At 39.8% G+C, this 19,502-nt stretch overlaps 2 protein-coding genes and 1 long non-coding RNA gene across 6 annotated transcripts in view; 1 reads left to right on the top strand and 2 right to left on the bottom strand.

Annotated features, from left to right (window-relative positions):
* The window catches only part of map3k21 (mitogen-activated protein kinase kinase kinase 21), a 32,548-nt gene extending 16,370 nt beyond the window's left edge, over window positions 1-16,178 (bottom strand). For 2 of the 4 annotated variants that reach the window (XM_085181820.1, XM_085181821.1), the window contains exon 1: window positions 14,449-16,178. In XM_085181820.1, coding sequence (XP_085037946.1) covers window positions 14,449-15,241 — 793 coding nt within the window. In that variant the 5' untranslated portion in view covers window positions 15,242-16,178. The remainder of the gene's footprint in view (window positions 1-14,448) is intronic. The other 2 variants (XM_085181819.1, XM_085181818.1) reach the window with 2 other exon arrangements.
* LOC146505604 (uncharacterized) lies at window positions 908-12,618 on the bottom strand. The gene is made up of 2 exons (XR_014877436.1): window positions 2,544-12,618; window positions 908-2,469 (listed from the first exon to the last, which is right to left on the bottom strand). It is a non-coding gene; the product is annotated as an uncharacterized LOC146505604 (long non-coding RNA).
* A 439-nt stretch (window positions 16,179-16,617) lies between the features above and the next one.
* Window positions 16,618-19,502, top strand: part of pcnx2 (pecanex 2) — a 38,763-nt gene continuing 35,878 nt past the window's right edge. Inside the window, exons 1-2 of the mRNA XM_085181816.1 lie at window positions 16,618-17,140; window positions 18,480-18,682. Of these exons, the coding sequence (XP_085037942.1) occupies window positions 16,988-17,140; window positions 18,480-18,682 (356 nt within the window). The 5' untranslated portion in view covers window positions 16,618-16,987. The remainder of the gene's footprint in view (window positions 17,141-18,479; window positions 18,683-19,502) is intronic.

Here is a 19,502-nt window from a genome sequence, read left to right as displayed (position 1 = left end):
TCAAAACCCTTAGTGTTCATCATGATCTGGATAAAATAAATAAATTCACAAGTTGAAGACGTACACAAACACACATACAGTTTACAAACACTGAACGTGTTGTGTTTTTGCAAAAAACTTGCATCAGGAATACAGTACTGGGCAAATGGACTAAAAACACTGCCTAAATATTCTTGAAAGCAGCAGGTTTTTCCATAGCCTGTCTGCCTCCTCTGGTTGCTTAGCTGTCAAATTGCATGCACTTCATGATATCTGTTACCTGTGGTTCACTAAAAAAGTGGGTGTAAAATGAAGGGCTGCAGTATTCATAGACTATAATTTGCTAATAGTTACCACCAAAGGGAGATTGGTTTGATTTGCATTTGCATTAAATTGTTACCAAAGATAGGGCTTTGCCCATCTTACAAGAAATCACATCCAGATGTAGATCTGGATTTAGGAATTTTCTTTGCAATCTGGGGCACAACTGGATATTCTTCATCACATCTTTACAAATATCTACAGAAAATACTTAAAATTGCAGCCTCATCTTCAAATGTCTTGTTTACTAAAACTTAATAGACACTCAGGGTGAAATAACATGATGAAAAGCATATGAATAAATAAACAAACCGTAAATAACAACTAAATGAAAAAGGGAGCACAGAGCTTATGAAAACAACTTTGGGTCTCTGGTGTCTAGTCCATTTAAATCAATTTAAAACTACACAATCAGGGATGCAAGGGTGAACACTGTAATTTTGCTTGGGTGCGAACAAAAACAACTGCCCTGAGACCCTTTGGAGGAGGTGGTCTTAGTCCACTTCCAAACTCCAGAGCTGTTTGTTTATGGTGTAAACATAATACGAACCAACTACTCGGTGTATGCTGCAAATTTGAGCGAAATGCTTTTCCATAGTCAAGTAAGTTTTGCAGTTTGGAATGTGGCAGGGTACCACAGATGTTCAGTGTACACAAATTGTCAGTACAGGCTAGCAACTAGCCCTTAAATGTAATGTAAATCCCTTGTTTTTTTTTCTCCAACATGCCAGAACACAGCACCTTCTTCCTTTAGTTACTTTTGTTGCTCCCACCCAGACACATTTGCCTAATCGGTAGACAAAAAGTTCTCACATGGTTTCTAGTGACACATTGCAAGAATGTGTTTTTTTTTTCCTGTGTGTAAAAGGAACAACTATAAGTTTCAGCTATCAGGCTCATCAACTGATATGGACTGAAGTAAATGAAAGATGTGAAAACGCACTTGTACACGGTATTTTTCAAAACAAGAATATTCTGCTTTTGTTTTTTAATCCTTTCCCTCACAAGCACCGTTTTAATGAACACCATCGTCCATGTGAAAATGTAAAAAACATTGTTGCTTTGAGCATGTCAAAGCAATGTAACCCTAACCATACAAAAATGTCAGAAGCCTATAAACAATAACACGTAGTCCAGTCTGACGTTAACAATGGAGATAAAGACACACATCTCTGATGTTGCAACACATAATCTCTGTAATCCCTGTCCAAACATGAATGCACATGCAGTTTTTGAAAATGATCACATTGAGAGTACTTTTTGAAAGCTTGATTTTTAGCATAAAGCTGTTTACGTGTGGACAAAATGCAATGGTGCACATAAAAAGCTTTGTTTTCCAAAACAAATGTGTATGTGCAGACCAAACTAGCATTTGGGCTTTCTCAACCTGTGCCACATTTCTTCTAAAGTTAAATGTTTCATTTCAACAGGAATAAAACTAATATTATACCTCTGATAACAAGAAGCCTATTTTTCCATGAACTGGTGTAGCCAAAATGAAGTCTTTGATCCTTTGATTCTCTTTGTATCATTTACAAAATTTGTTTTTGCCAAGATCTGCTCACATTAAAAGCTGCACGATTTCATTATTTACACTACAGGTCAATTTGAACATGTCCTATCAGCTGTGTTGATTCTACAGAACAAACAAAAGGCTAGCAATAACTCGAGAGTCTAAATGCCCCTTTGGTTGGTTTGACAGAGGCAATCAGTGTTGAGAGTTTATTGTTAAGAAAAACAACCTGATATCTCCGTGGATGGATGGAATGTTGCTGCCACTTACACTCTGTGGGAATATTTCCAAGGGAGAAACAACGTCCTGATAAAGATAGATAGTGGAAGTGTTCAAGGTAATAAGGCATTTGTGTGCCTTGATGGACTGTAACTAAATGTAAACTTAAAAACGTTATTTAGTCTAAAGACTCTTTGTTAACAGCATTTTTCTTTTAAACCAAGGCTTTGTAATGTTTGTCAGCACTCAGTTGCACCATTGTGCTGTTATCACTCGATGACCTTGGACTTACTCCCACACAACTACACAACCAAGACTTGCCAATAAACACACACACACACACACTCGCTTTCACACCTTAGTGAGGGCATCAAATTGACATAATGCTTAACCTTATCCTAACCTTAACCATTAGGAATCAGTGCATACTCCTAACCCTAACTAAACCTTACCCTCTTTGCAAGCTTCTTTGACTACGATGACCTGGATGACTGAGAACCTTCACATACACCTTACCCTAAACCTAACCACAACCTAATTGTAACCTTAACTCTAAAACCAAATTCTTAGCCTCAAAAATGCCTTCAAATTCGTGAGGACCAGCATTTAGTCCCCACAACTGACTGCTGGTCACTGCAAGTATAGTGGGCTTCTAATTTTTGGCCCTCATAAAGCTGTTTAAACAAGTCAACACAAACACACATGCACACAAACCTATACATAAATATATAAATATATATAACATAAACTTTGAATCTGAAAAATGTTATGAAAACCTTGAAATAAATATGGTCTATTACACACTGTTCTCCTCTTTAGACTCACCCGTTTGCTTCCATGTAAAAGAGGACGGCTGCCGTTAGCCTTCAGCAAGCAGTATAATTTAAACATGGAATCGGATTAAGTGAACAGTCAATCTGCATATTTTAATACAACTTCTAGAGGCTTACTGCAGACTTTTCACTGTTTAAAACAAATGGTGGTGATCAGAGCAGCTACAGAGTTTGTTGATCAGGTGCTTTGATAAAGACCTCCCACTTGCTTATTCCCAGTAAAGGTTTAAATGGCGATCACAGGAACAACAATGCTGTTGGAAACTAGAAACATGTTTTCTTTTAATAAACCTGAGCTCAGCATCTTGATAACAGCTCCGCCTCTTTGCTCTTCGCGGTGTGTAAACAAACAGCTTCACGTTAAACTGTGCCAGCGTCATCATCCTGCTCCCGTTTCCATGGTGACAATGGCCTGTTACAAAGCCGTGCCTGTTATTACCACAGTTCTGCTTAAAAGGAAACCTAAACAAAAACCTACTGGTAAATGTGTTACATTCGTATTTTGTGTGGAAACAATATTTTCAATATTTATACTACTGAAAAACCTGAAAATTGCAACAAATTAGATGTCATATTAAAGAATGTTTACCAACAAATAAAATAAAAATATAATCAAAGCATATAAAAAGAAAAAGCTGTTTCCAAGGTCACGAATGATCCCAGACAAAAAATAAAATAAAAACAAATAAATAAATTAATTAATTAATAGTATGAACAAAGTCACGTATACAAATAAGGTCATTCTGGGGTTAACCAACTGTACACTTGGTTAAAAATAAATAAATAAATGAAGCATAATTTCCTTATTATGGTCTGTTCACACCAAACATGAAGCTAAGGTACACTTAACAATGCTTGCGTTTATGCATGCACAATGGAAATCGATATGATAAGACATTTTAAAAACTTAACATGAAGGTCTGATTAATTTTTTCTAAAACTTCCCTTTTTTTAAAAAAATCTCTGTATGAAAGATAAGTTCAACCAGACAGCTCCACCTGCCCTCAAATGATGTCAATAGGCTTAACCTCCACTTCTGATTATTGCTGGCATCAGCAGCAATCCAATCTATGGGAAAATCCCAGGGTTTTTGTGATGTAGAATGAAGCGAATTTTTTATCCCAGTTCAAATATTTTAACTTACATAAACAAAAACTTGCCTCTATTCACGTTACCTGGGTGAAATTTGCATCAGTCCACCTAACTGGATGCACGTTGCATGCAAATGCACTGTTAAAAATAAGAAAAAGAAAAAAAAAGAACTTGGATTGAACTATAAATGAATGTCTTTTGTTGCCCTTCATATAGTACAAACTGGATTGGTCAGCCATCAAAGTCTTTTGTGGAACATCTTCAACATAAAACAAACAAACAAACAAACAAACAAACAAACAAAGAAAATAAGGTCCAGCATGTCACATGTCTGCTTCGACTATGCACTGTCATTTGAGAGTCTTTTAGGAGGGAAACCTTTGAAGAGAAGCCAAATAGTATCTTTGCTTCAAATGGCCATGCATAGTTTGCAGCACAGTTTCAAATCTTGGTTTTAGAGTTTCTATTCCCCTAACAGTTTACACAAACACTTAAAGTAGGACTCAGGGGAAAGAAATCAATTCACTGTTTAACTTAAGGAACAAATGGGCCAATTCATACTTGTAGAATACTTCCAATCAAAAACAAATGGTTAGGATCTATTTTCTTTAAATTCACTGAAGGCAGTTACAGAGATATGGTTAAAATATTTTTGGCATGCACAAGTATTTTCAGCCAGCATAAATGATTTTGCAGCAATTTAACTGTAATGAGACTCATTGGGTTCCCACTAATAGTGTATTGGTACCATTACTAGCCTGAGGCACAGAGGGGATCCTCTACCCAGGCTACAACAATGGGAATTCCATTACAAACGGGTTTCACAACACCAATGATACTACTACTACTTCCTGTTGTCAACTCCTCTCTGAGTGATTCCATAGATTCCTCCCAGCAGACTCTGTAGGTTTATAATGGCTTATGGTGGGTTAGTTACACAGCCTGGGAAAGCAGTGGCTTTGGGATAAAAACCTTCTACTCTGATTGGACTATAGAATATCATGCCAAATACTGTCTTTGTAGCTCCATGATCCTTCAGTGTCAGCCCTCTAGAAATATCTGATAAAAGACCTAACTCCTGTCTACATGACTCCATGCTGACGTTATGGTAAAAAACCCCAGCCAGTCAGCCATTTTAGCATATTAGCAGCTCAGCTACTATCAGAAACACAAATTGTAGCTAACCTGGTGTAATTTATGCACCCATCATAGTGGGTGATTATGTATTCATTGTTAGTTGGGCCTTGTGTGTATGAATTGTTCAGCAATCTTGAGTCCAACTGAACTATTGATGTTAGACTTGGAACTAATAAATGTTTACCAGCTGTTTTTACTAAAAGGGAGAAAGATCTGAAAATCATAGCCTGTATGTAGATGTATAGACTATAAAAATTACTTAAACTGCTCATTACACTGAAAGAATGCAAGCCATTTCATTAGCAAAATAAACATGCTAGATATAGTGTGTTTTATTAACCTTGTGCTTATGTGACATTTTAGTACCAGTTTTACATCAGGTCTGAGGAGGCACATGTTACAGTGCACAGATGTAAAGCACTACTATAAGTCAACCATTATTCTAATGTATACTTCTAACCAAGCATAAAGTGGAATCAATAAAAATGAAGACAAATTTATAGAATTTTGGCTACACATTTGAACAAAAGGTTTGAATATAACAGCCCTGGAAAGCATGGGACCAGAATAACTGTGCGTTGGTGCTTTGCAGAGCTACATGTTGTAGCTGTTAAACAACAACTGCTCTGCGGGCTATCCTTAATTGTGTTGGTGCTGTTCTAGGTTCTTTAGCTTAGCCCCTTTCCTGGAAACCACAGAACCAATAATAAATAAGAAGCTACTTTGTAGTGAAGGGAAATTATGATCTACACCAGGAGGGTCCAACTCCAGGCCTCAGGGGCCGGTGTCCTGCAAGTTTTAGATGCGTCCTTGATCCAACACAGCTGATTTAAATTGCTAAATTACCTCCTCAACATGTCTTGAAGTTCTCCAGAGGACTGGTAATTACTAATCATTTGATTAAGGTGACCCAGGGTGATATCGAAACCTGCAGGACACCAGCCCTTGAGGCCTGGAGTTGGACACCCCTGATCTACACAAACGCAATACTGCGAATTCAACTTCAGGAAACCTTCTATTACAATTTTCCTATTATTTTGTTTCATTTCAACTTTTTTGAAAAACTTGAGTAAAGTTCGTGAAGAACTGGCAGTATACACAATATTTTATCTCAATCTATTAATCATTACCATGTTAAAGTAGCACACATTTGCAGGCACTCTGTTAACTCAAACAACTTTATGGGAAATTTTAAAGCTCTACTAATGTTCAACATACGTTATGTAAACCTTAGCTGCTTTACCTAAGGAGTGATTAAAAACTGATGCTAGTATGTCCTTATGAAGCAAAGGTATATTTTAATATAAACATATTTTGGGGCATCTCTTTATTAGTGAAGCAAAATAAAATGTGGGACATGCATTAGTCTGCAAACATGTATGTGAAAAGTGAAATGTGTCTTTAAACTAATTATTGAAGCAAGCTGTATATTTGTGCACTTTGTGACACCTGATTAGACTACAGCTATACTTCTTCTGTTCTGTAATAGGATTGTGCTGAACATGTTGCTAACTTTCAGGTGTTAGATGGGTAAAGCATGTGTGACAGCTGTCAAAGTTTCATGTGGGATTCCTTCAAAAACAAACGTAAAAAAACTGCACCAGCTAGCATGACTCAAGTCTGAAACAACTACACATTGTCACTTGAGAGAGGTTCTCGTATAGGTTCAAGGAAGTCATAGAATTTTTGCTTGAAATGCCCATCCCTGTATTGGTCTACATTCTTTCACTTCGTGCTGGAAGCGAGAAATACACTACCCTGAACAGCAGTAAAACTACTGTGTTTAGGCCACACAGTGTGCCTTATGGTATGTGGATAGTACTAACTTATCCTGTGAAGTCATGAGATGACAATTTATTTGTTAGTAAAATTAGTAATGGTGAGATAAATGGGTAAGGACAAGCCTACATGACTTTGTATGACTAATGGCTCACCTGCAACACATATCACCAATCTTTGATTGAAGTCCACCTCTTATGATCTCTTCACCATATTCTAAAGTAAAAATATATAACAATATTTCAAGAAAATCTGTTCTACTTTTTGAAAACATTGAAATTATTATTGCAGATGATGTGGTATAGCACAGCCCTACTAAAAACACTGCATTGGTTTGAGACTTTGATGCTAAATTTATTTTTAAACAACGTTGAGGACATGCAATTCAAAGGAATAAAAAGCTACTCGAGGAGATTTCTTGTAAGGATCCCACTTAAAGTCAAACCCCAGGCCAAACCAGCCTTTTACTTGAAATATATTTTTGGATGCAAGTGTAATGTTAATACATGTAAAGCCCTTACATCTGCTCTAATACAAAAAAAAATTAAATTTAAAAAAAAAAAAAGGTCAATTTATTACCTACAGACCAACTAAGGCCTATTCTGAAAAGATATTTTTAAACAGCAGTAATGGAAACCAAATTATTAAAATGCATTGTTCACTGTTCACAGGTCAGTTCAGTGGAAACGCTAAACTGCACATGCTCAAAGACGTAGATGCCAGGAGAAATAGAAGCAAGCATACTAGGGTGATTTCTTTAAACAAAATAGCCTAACTTGTTCTGTTCACTTGTCTGTTTTATTTCAGAAATATAAACAGCACTAAAAATGTATCATTTGAATTTTCTGATTTAAATCAAGCCTGTAAACATCGCTTAATGAAAATGTAGAAAAGTGGACCTATTTAACAGGGGGTGTGCACTTTTCAAATATTATTACCTCTTTACAAAGGTAACAAAGTATTGCTGAAATCTGGAAATGCTGCTGTGTGTAATCTGTAATCATATCATCATTACAGTTGGGTGTCACAAGCAACTGGCCACAGTGTAATAAAAACAATTGATTAGATACTGTCCTTTTTATTTCCCTGAACAACAATTGGCAGTGTATACAATTTTATAATATGAACCTGTTATCAGCATTGCAAGGGTCCTGTAATAGTTTGTAGTCTGTGTTAAAGACGGCTTTTTCAAAGGTTATATTTCAGAATGTATGTTTGCTTCGTCTGTGGCTTTTTTCTCACTCTTTTGAAAAGAAAATGTTTTGAAACAGACAACACCTCAGTGCAACTGGAGATGAATATGCCTCCAAGGCAGACCCCACCCTCAGTCCAGCCCCCATTTAATTTCCCTTCCCAACAGTGGATCTTGAGGCAGATCCATCTTTCATACTGGAACAGTGGGAAGATCAGAAGCAGAGCTCCTGTGTTCAAAGCAGGTCCCACGCTTCTTCTCATTGTTTTCTCCCCCTCAAGGTAAAAAAACAAAACTGTACACTTTTCAGACCTCTAATGAACTGAAAAACCCCTAAAACACTTGCAATGGCAACAAATTTGTTATAAATGAAAATAAACAGTTTAGGGAGATGGTGCAGCTTAGTGCTTAGTGTATTGAATGCATTTAAGGGAATATTTCCATGGCATTTATCTGAATAATGAGACTTAGTGTCATCCATGCCTATAAAAATTCCTATATATGAACACATAGTAAAGTAGAAAAGTACTCTTTAAATTCCAGAAAAAAAAAATACAATCAAAACCTAGATTTAAAAAAAAAAAAAAAAAAAAAAAAAAACTACGAAAAGCCGTAGATGCATGATCATTCTAAAGTTAACTCATGTTATTCAGTAACATATTACTATTTAGAGGTGCTATTAAACAGAAACCATATACTGATGCGCCAGTAAAAATATTTACAGAGTTTAAAGCGTGGTCTCCTAACTTGATGTGGCAGTATTTTCGTAACCGTGCCAACTGACTAAGCATGAGCGCAAGGGGGTTTCCTGTAGTAAGCAGAAACAAGGCTGCTAAATATTCAGTGACTGGTCTGTCTATACTGGTGGAAAGGAGAGTGCCCCCAGGCATTCTGGTCGATGGGAAAAGGATCAGGGCTAATGGCTGGTTAAATCCATCTATCATGGTCACATCTCCCTGGGCCACTTGCTCTTTGTCTATCCTCTTCCTCTTCTCCTTTGGGTCTGTAAAAGCTTGAATTAACCTTTAAATAGGCCAATTTAAACATATCAAATGTTTGAAGTATGCAGCTAGTTTTTTTTTTTTGTCTACACTAGCATCTATCAATGTGCTAGGGAGCTACAGAGGCAAATGGAGGGGATTGGTTGATTTGGAAGGCAGCTCTTCTCAGCTGTGGGCCCTTTTCCTTTTCACCCGGCCCTGCAACAATAGGTGCAGTCAGGGAGAGGTCATAAAAAACACAGTGAAAGCATCTCAACTCCTCCTCTCTCCCCTCTGCCCATTCTCTTGTCAGAGAAAATACAGGCAGTAACTGTCTGTGTGTCACCAGGGGTAATTGTGGGAAGCCAGAGAAAAGTTGCCCTGCAACACATAGTCAAGCTTTGGTAACTTTTCGCTTATATTCTTCTTATTCAATTGTAGACTAAGATACAAAATACAGTGAAGAAAAAAAAAGATTATCTCCAGGGACACTGTTTCTGAGCTACTTCAAGCCTGTTTTCGCTTTGCATTGTGACCTAGTAAAGAAAAACAGAGTTTAAAGAGGTTTTGTCTAAAAAGTTGTTCCTATAGAAGTAAGATGGTTTCGAGGGAAGATAGCAAAGGCTATTCAAAGTTAACATAGCTAACAGTGCACCAAGCTGGTAAGCCATTCCTCTTAGTCTAGGTACAAAATATGTGATAGGTGAATCACTGCTTTCTACTTCAGTAATTTCTTCCAAATCTATTTTTAGCTCCAGCAAAAACACATTCATGGCAAATACATTTATTATTCACAATATGATTACAGGGCCTATTTACTGCCTTTCTTAAGCCTGGAAAACTTGCATTTTCTACTTGAATCCATGTATGTTGAGGCATTTTCCAGCCTGTTATAACCTGGCTGAGAAGCCCATAATTTATGTGTGCAACATACAGCACTGGACATAACAGGGTCACTTGTTATGCACAAGGCTAAGCACTGAGATCTGGTGGCTGTCACAATATTATCCTTCAGTAGTGTTGGCTATTCTAAATTTTTCACTGCCTGCTACATCTGTGCCACTTTCAGTGTACAGGTCTGAAAGGAAATCCCTCCAGCGCTTCTGTGGCATCTGTCAGGTCTTCACTAATCTACAGAAGATGAGTGTGTGGAGAAACAAGGAGAGGGAGGGGAACACAGAGACAGTGTGTTGAAGTCTAACAAAAGGCAGAGACTGATGGGAGGATGCTGTTGCACACGCTCCAAATGAACTCTATCAGTTTCAATGGCATTCAAGCATGCATTCCTGGCATACTACTGCTTGCACCAAAATATGTGTGAAACTCCAATGATTATGCGTGCTGGCTCGGGGCCAGGTTTCAGTGTGACTTCCTGCTCATATTTGCTGCTTTATGGAATCCACCTGCTCAAACTTTAGGAAAATTACGCAAGTCATAGTGGACTAGAACACAAAAAGGGTGAACCTGGATGAATCTAATGAATAATACTAAACAAAGTAAGCACAATAAGGGTGAAAACGGCAAAATATTCCAACCAAAATTAGCCATAAACTTATCCTCATAAAACTTTGGCATTCTTGACCAGAATTGAATAGATATATGCTAAACCATCAGAGGCCATGTTTTAGCCAGGAAAGGTCCCTGTCTATTTAGTGGACATACAGTACAAATTACATTTAGAAACCCTAAACATGCAAGTTGCATTCCCAACACAGAGCTACTCTGGAAAATTTCCAGTGCACATAACAAGCCGCAGAGTTGTTTCATAGTACACTCCATAAATGTCACCACAACAAATCCTATTTTCTTTTGTGGATAAAAAGGCAGCTATGGTGCACACAGATGTGAGCATGGACAAAGCTAAAGAAGAACTCTATGCTTAAATTATAACGCTAATGTTTTAAAGATTAAAAAAACAAAAACAAATGTTGGCTCAAATGCAGCCACAAAAAATAAGAAGTGGCAAGTGGGAACAGAATGGAGCAAGGAGGAAAATAACGAAGTAACAAGGGAAACCCCCTCAGTTTGTGGCAATAAAAGAGTACCGCTGCTCTCTGGGAGATTAAATATGAACGGAACAAAACAAAACGAGGGCTTTGAGACCCTCCGAGTCCAAGCCATTCTTCTGGCCACAGTAGCCTAGCAACCGCTGCTTGACCAGTCCATTGTGTAAACGTATGTTAAGCTTTTATCCTCATTAGCAACATTCCTCCCTGCAGGCTGGGATTTTACAGATTAGGTTGAAAAACACAAAGGAGATTGGGCAAATCTTGCTGACTTCCAACATATTACTTTACAGGCTAATCATTGATCAAATAGCTGTATGTTTGCCTGTGTGGAGCATGTGTACACTCCAAGTTGATAAATGACAGACAGAGAGTCGAGTAAAGCTGGAAAAGTTTAGTGTATACTTGTACTTGTGCAAGTCCTGGTTTAAACTGAGAGAAGACAATGAAACAGTCTGACAGAACAAAATGTCTCAAAATCAACAACTCAAAACACAACAGAATTAAAAATGACAAAAACTGCACAACAGATATCAAATGCCATTAATGTGGATCAGTACAAATGTTTAGATGCTTTTCTGATTGACCTAAGCACACATAATGCCAAAGCAAACAGACAACTGGGAACATTAGCAGATGCAACAACTTTCCTAAGCTGGATCTCCCCCTCTTTTTTTGTAACTGGGAAAACAACCCAACACGCCCCAGGGTGCCATTTTTCTATTTGTGTTTAGGAGAGAGTCTTTTGTGAACTTGCTACCCTAGTTCTAAACAAACACATACAGTGCCATCCATTCTCAGTTTATTTAGAGTGCACTTTATATTGACTTCAGATTGTTCAGACTTCTGAAAAGTTGACTATTGGCATAATTTTCTGTCTTCTTTCTGTAGGCATTGCTTATTATTGTGCTCTTCATTCAGCTATGTGATAGAGATCTGAGCTATCATGAATTCAGAATTTCATTATACCTCAACTTTGCAAAAACACACTAATCAAAGTCTCCTAATTTTAGTTTAAACGGTCCTCCTTTAATAAAAGCCTATGCTATATCTAGGTCACAGTGAAGTGGCAGGACAAACATAAAGAGTTGCGTTAGCAGCACTGTGCCTGTTTGGAGGAGTCTGTTTGTGTATGTTCACCAAACATCCGATTAGCTCAAACAGTCTAAACAGCAGTTAAATCCTTTCTCTCCATCTGCCCTATAATTAACACAAAGCTTCATCCTAAATAAGACTGCTTGAAGGGTGGGGCTCTTCTACACTGTTCATAACATTTAATCAAGTGTGTCACATGTACAAAAACACATCAACATCATCATCAAACGTATTTCAAAATAATGTGATGATTATGTTTTACTGAAGGCTACGAAAGCTAGTAATTTAATTCTTTTTACAGCTATAGTCCAAATTATTATTAATAAGTTAACAGTATCCATAGGCAACATTGATTATCAATAGAAACACCCAAAACAGCGTGAATTATTGAAATTGCATATATTGAAAATATGTATTTGTAGGGAAGCTTTTATCCATCCATCATCTTTCCGCTTGCCCTTATCAGAGGGGGGGGGGGGGGGGGGGGGGGGGGGGGGGGCACTGCAGCTACCATAGGCCAGGAGGCGGGGTATGGGCAGTTAATTTAAGTTAACATGTCTCTGGACTGGACTGTTAGAGGAAGCCAGAGCTGTGCTTTTATGACTTTTTAAAAGTTGTGCTTTTTTTTTATTACCATAGCAAAAAAATGCCAGAGAGCACTTTAATACAAATTTTCTTACTTTTGCCACTTCCCTTTACATTTGCCATAGTCTTAGCCTTTACAGCATGCCACCGCAACATACCACATTGCTCAAGCATTTCTGTGACTAGGAGACTCTCCATGCCTGTGACTAATGAAGTAGATCACAAGATTGTGTGGTTGTCACATCAGCGGAGAGGAGTGTGACGTTTATCACAACTTTAGTGGTATCTGCTAACTTCGAACCACAGAGAGACCCAAATCAGCACATTTTATATTAAGTAGTTTATCATAAAGCTGTTAAAAATTATTAATACCAATAACTGAAAAAATTTGGAATTGATATACTTGCTCCAGCAGAAGCAATAACAACATATACATGGGATCTGCATACACGGAACTTTGTGCATCACAGTTCTTTTTAAAATCCAATCACACGTCCTGACCTATGATTACGGAGGGTCTGGTATGTATACATTTCGTCCCTGTGTTCACACACTGGCTCCCAGAGCTGGAGATAAGAGATCAGTGCACTGGAGCTGTTCCCCACATGGCCCAGGGTTGATAAGCGTCTCCGGTCACAAAAGGGAGAAAAAGTGTTTGGAGTCAAATTACACACATAAACACACCTGAGTTGAAGTGAGCAGCCTGTGTCAGTGGGTATGCGAGTCAGAACCTTTTTCTCATCAAGACCTGTCCATTCATTATTCAGTCCTGGGAAAGTTCTCTGGCCTGTTGTCAATTACCAGTCCATGGTGGAACCGGCATAGTTGGCCCAATACACTGTACCAAGTGCAGCTAAATGAACTGTTATTTTATAAAGGCTCAAAAGCGAGACCTACTCAAGATTTTTTGTTCCTAAACCAAATGTTTATAGCACTTGTAGTTCTGTTGAAAATCCATTACGTAAAGGTTATATTACTTAAAAAGCCTAAACCAAACTTCCATATGATTTCTTTTTCCACCTATGAACTATGCTACTGCCAGGTGGTGATAAAGGACATGGCCCGATAGTGTTGACAGATTGTGTCTACCTAATATGTTTGTTAAATCACCGAATTTATTTGAACAGCATTTCACCTGCTGGTGGAGAGGGGTCTGGAAAGCAAGTGTGTGTGTGTGTGTTAGTCAAAGGATAAGGAATGAGTGAAGAGGGAGCAGCCCAGCTGAGCAAACTGACTTCATTTCACATCCTCTTAATAGCATCCCCCACCACTTCATAAACCACAAACTTCTTAAACTGTAAGACCTCATGAGTGCAGAGCAGTACTATGGCAGCTGTGGTGAAACGTGAGAAATAGGCAACCTCATATTGCAGTCACAATGCTGTGCTTCCAAATAACTAATAAACATACAGTGAACCTTTCCAAATGTGTCATGTGACTAAGGAAATGGTAAACTATCATTATTTGTGTGACAGGTTGGTACATGTGGAGTTGCAAAACAGCGCTGACACATATTCTGAGATGATGGAAACATGAAACAAGTGATTTAAAAGAGTTAGTTAACACCTAAAGAGTGACAGAGCAGAATGAAACCAAAGCATAACTAACATAACATAAATGACTAAAAGATGAAGTGCAAAATATCCTTCTGCAAGTTATGTTACCTCAATTTATCTGTCTTAATCACAAACACACACACACATCGATCTTTGCTTACTGTTGCTAGACTTCAGGTCACGATGGATAATGGGTACCACGGCCTCCTCGTGTAGATAGTGCATCCCGCGTGCAATCTGCACAGCCCAATTGACCAGGATGTGTGGAGGGATCCGCCTTCCGGTCAGCGCCCGGTTCAGTGTCCCGCCTCGGGCATACTCCATGACCAGGCACAGGTTGGGCTCCTCCAAACACACCCCTTCCAGTTTAATAATATTGGGGTGCTGCAGCATCGAGAAAAGTTTAGCTTCTTGTTTAACACTGGCGGCGGTTGCCGTTATGTCTTCATCTGGGTCCTGCCGAGCCGCCTTCACAGCGACCTCCTGATCTTTCCATGTGCCCCGGTAAACCTTACCAAATCCACCCACGCCTATGATCTCCTCTAATACCAGTTCACTAAAAGGGATCTGGACGGGCGAGCTGGGGACTCGCTCTGGGACCCCCGTCGACACACTTGTAGCTGGGAGACGGTATATAGCGGGCTGATAGGTGACATAATTGGAAGGGAAAATCCCTACCCTGTGGTTGATTTTCCCCGTCCACCATCCCTCGTCCCCGGAGATTGCAGCGTCCTTGGACAGGACCTCTACTACATCACCTCGCCTGAGGCTGAGTTCGTCCTCACCGCTCGCCTCGTAGTCATAAGCAGCTGTCCACAGGGATCGAGTTGGGCACAGCGGGGCAGAGTGAGCCCAAGCCCGAACTGAGGGGGACTCTGCCCAGGCATGTTCCCCGGTCCCACCGCCGCCCGGCCGCCCTTCACCGTTTGGGAAAGCGGCCTGCGAGACATCCATTTCTCGGTGGCCGTAGCGGCACCATAGGGTGCAGCGCTTTTTGGACAAAATGAAAACTTTAAAAAGATAACTTGTAACTTTTTGAAATCCTCATGCTGTCACATATAAGACACTATCCGATGAAAACAGAGGAGGGGGTATCCTTGTGCAGTCCACGCCGTGGTCAAACTGTGTCCAAAGTCCCGTGGGAGAGCGCGTCTGTATCCACGTCGCCACTCCGGTACAAGTGTGAGGGTCAATAACTAGCTAGCGAGGTTGCTGGCTAAGTTAGCCGAAATACGGGTTAGCTAACGACGCTTTTTAACGCTCCTGGTTAATGCCAGTAAAGCGAAAAAATAACAATTAACTGCCAAGCCAAATTAATTTAAAGCTATCACAAAACACTGTCTGGTTCTGCTGAATGCTAACGTGAAAAGGCTAAAGTTAGCTCTCAAGTTACCAAGTTTTCGCAGGTGCCTCAAGAGGTGCACCTGCAGCGTCCATTCCGACCAAATACGGAGAGGCTCCGCGGAGTAGCTTTCACTGTGAGAGTCTCTAGTAAATCTCATATAGTCACCGAATAGCGAAACGGACGGTTCGTGCGCTCCTTTGTGGACTTTTAACTGGAATTTCAACTGCATTCCAGACTTCTGGCTTAGCTGGTTAGCTTAGCATAGGTCAGCCTGTTGGAAAAGTTGCTCCTCTCCACTTTGAGATCGGTTAATTCCAAAGTTTATTTCTCTTTCGGTGATGTGCGGGAAAAAACAGCCAACGGATAAGTACTCGGGGACCACAGTATATATCCTGTACTTTCACACAACAATACAGGGTATAAAATATGAAATTGAAAAAGATCCGTCAACTTTAATCAAAACAAGACCCCGCTAACGTTCTCGCCAGACGGAGTCGGACCAAGCAGTGGCTGGACAGACGATCAGGGGACACTGCTGGTGCTCCCGTTGCAGGCTGCGCTGCGCTCTCATTGGTGGACACCTGACACGTGACCAAAGCAGCAGCAGCAGCAGGGGGAGGGGGAGGAGTCACTGTAGGAATGCCTGAAGAGAGCGCGCCTTCAGGGAAATTATAACGATGGTGGACTACAAAAACACACGTGCACATATAATATAATATAATATAATATAATATAATATAATATAATATAATATAATATAATATAATATAATATAATATAATATAATATGTTTTGCATGTTTGCACCGCTATACATTATTTTTAAACGTAAGCTCTAAAACCTTTAAATACTGTGCGCAATTCATGGTCTGTACATAGGATACAAATACATTGTATGTAATGCACAACGTGGCTTGATTGCATGTCGCAAAGTGTTTGACTGAAGGTGGAACTCGCATAATGGACATGGATGGATATGGAGAGAGGAGGAGTGAAAAAGACAGAAGGGAGGGGGTGGTCAGAGCTGCGCATCTGTACAGGCAAGCCTGAGAGGAGAGAGAGGAAGGATAGAGACGAACAGGACAGGATGATGAGGACCGCGGCAGCAGCAACAGCAGCAGCAATGCACGCATCGACACTGGGATGGGAAACGGCAGACGAGAGGACAACGCTGAGGAAGACCGAGCCATGAAAGGAAAGACTCAAGACTCAAGCTGCGTCGCGCCAACATGGAGGCGTAGCGACAGTAGCATGCATGATTAGATAGAGGAGATCATTTCATTGTAGCCTAGCAGCACCAGCATCATCACCATCAGCCAGTCCAACCTGAGCGGAGAGGAGGGGAGAGGAGGGGAGATGGGCTCACAGGTTGTGCAAACCCTCCGTCAGGGGGTCTGGGCATCCCTGACCGGGGGCTGGTACCACGACCCGGACCAGAATAAATTCAACAACTCATGTCACCTCTATCTGTGGATATTTCTCCTGATGTTGCCCTTGTCTCTCCATCTGGTGAGTTTTTATTGAGGAACGTGACGTTCAAGGCCGTGCGTGGGGTGTAAGGTGCCCACACTACCTAGGTAAAATTGTAATAATGCCCCTGTTTATCCTTGGGAGAAAAAAAACAACAACCACAAGCTGTAGGAGAATGGAATATCACGCAATGTAGCAGCTGATGGAAACACAAGGCCAGGAAAAGGGCACTGTCGCAGTATTTTTCTCCCGCATGCAGTAAGTGAAAGCATGGCTGCTCCTGGATGTGACAGTGTTGGAGCCAGAAAGCGTGAAATGTGGTTCACTAATATTTTCATGCCATGGGCTTTGATAAAGGTGCGACACTGGCTGCATTACTCCCAGTGACAATACACGGGCTGATGATGCTTCATGCTATATGGTGATTGATAGAGGCAGAAAGCCTAGCTATATATAGTCTCGACTTTTACTGCCCAACCTCCACTACAATACAATACAATACAATACAATCAAATTTGACCCGTTCTTCTTTGAAGGGACATCTTCAGTGACCTCTGTGTTCCTGCCATACAGCTTACCTATAGGTCAAACACATTAACCTTAGCTGTAATGATGCTGACTCCACCTGCTTTGTGAATAGGCAATTAATAGGAGACATTATGGCAAAACAGTACAAATACTGAAAGGGTAATGTGACTTGATTGTGCAAACAGTGCAATGGCAGCTTATTGTACACAGAGTACATTTTTGTAAGCAGTTTATCAAAGATAAGATATTGCTGATTATATCTGTTTTGGTGATCCCGAAATTAGCCAGTCACATATTTTAGCTATTAAGGCAGATGGTGATGTGTGACTGACACCTCAGACGGTAAGCACTTTGGCACTGATTCTATATTAAATTGTTGTTGCTGACAGTTTCTAGACTGTGTGAAAACATCCACTGCTTCCCTTGCAGAAACAACACAAGCTTTCCGAGGGAAGGTGTTTCAAATTTCAAGTTTTTTAGCGTTTTTTGTGAAGGTCGTATTCAGCGCAGGATAAATGATGGAAGGAAGTTGAGGGACAATAGCAAACATTCAAAACAGCAAGAACTCTCTCTGGGACATTATGACTCATGATTGACATGATACTTTGCCTTTGATATTCCTGTTCTTTGCTACGGGCAATTTCTCCCCTGTGGACTAGTAAACTTTATTAATCTACCAATATATCAAAATCAGATCTTGCAGTGTGCTGAGGCTGTGTTGCAATGTAAATCAAAAGAAATTGGTGGTGCTAAAGCTTGAAGCATTGAATCAAACTCTGTCCTGGTGGAGTCAGGAGATTCAGGAAATGCTGATTTCAATATGACTAAGCTCTTCCTTTCTTCTCCACAGGCTTTGCCTCCTACTACAATGGCTCTGAGCATCTACTGCTCCTCCATCACTGTTTTCTTCGTCCTTATCAAGCTCGCCAACTATCGGCTGCACTTGATGTTCGACGAGGGCGAGGCAGTGGTCCGCAGCAGCCTTTCTGACCTCAGCAAAGCTCAGGAGAAGAAAAGTAATGCCTCAGATTCTTGCCTGCCCCCCAGCATCAGGTAAAAACCAAAAACACAGTGAGTGGGATAAATATGAAATAGCTGCAAATATATAACTACCAAGAAATAATTTTCCTTGTGCCTTGAGCTGCTCCCCTACTCGGATAACCAATACAAAATCTAGGCCAGAGGTATAAATCCCTAATGACACAGCTTAATTATTAACATGAAATTATACATTTAGGCCTGAGACCCAATTTTAAAATAATACCACTATTACTAAACATAGCCAAGCATCACTCTCCATTTTAGTCCCGCCTTTCTTTCTCTTTATGTGTCTCTGTGCTTTTCTCCCTCTGTCTGAGATGGGATTACTTTCATGATCAAGTGTCTCAAAGTGGGATGTACTCTCTCTACTTCATTTCAAAGACTCAAAGTACAGTTTCGGTGAGTGAGCGAGCTAATGAGGAGAGGTCAGCGAGCTTCAGTCAGCCCCTTCACTGAGACACTTGATCTGCACAGAGACAAAAAAATCTTGTTCTCTGTGTGAATGTGTTACATTTAATTGAGTTGAGATGAAAAAGGAAATACAAACGAAAGTATTTCTTTCTACTTTTTCATCTGTAAGAGTCAGTGTGTTTTAGAATTTAAAATAGAATTTAAAATACACCTTTAAAAATGGTGCACTGATGTAATGAGTTCCATAGACTATCTCTGTCTCTGCTAACTTATGTCAACTATAGATTCCAAATCAGTTGACATCTCGCAACGTTTTAGTAGGTACTTGTTCCTCGAAATTTCCCTCCCAAGGAACTTGCAGGATTTCTTCAGACTGTAAATTTTTTCTCTGTCCGCTGATGTATCAATTGCTGTTTTATGG

This window comes from Neolamprologus multifasciatus, chromosome 13 (genome assembly GCF_963576455.1).
Source record: "Neolamprologus multifasciatus chromosome 13, fNeoMul1.2, whole genome shotgun sequence".
Lineage (NCBI taxonomy): Eukaryota > Metazoa > Chordata > Actinopteri > Cichliformes > Cichlidae > Neolamprologus > Neolamprologus multifasciatus.
This window is presented reverse-complemented; position numbering and strand designations above follow the sequence as displayed.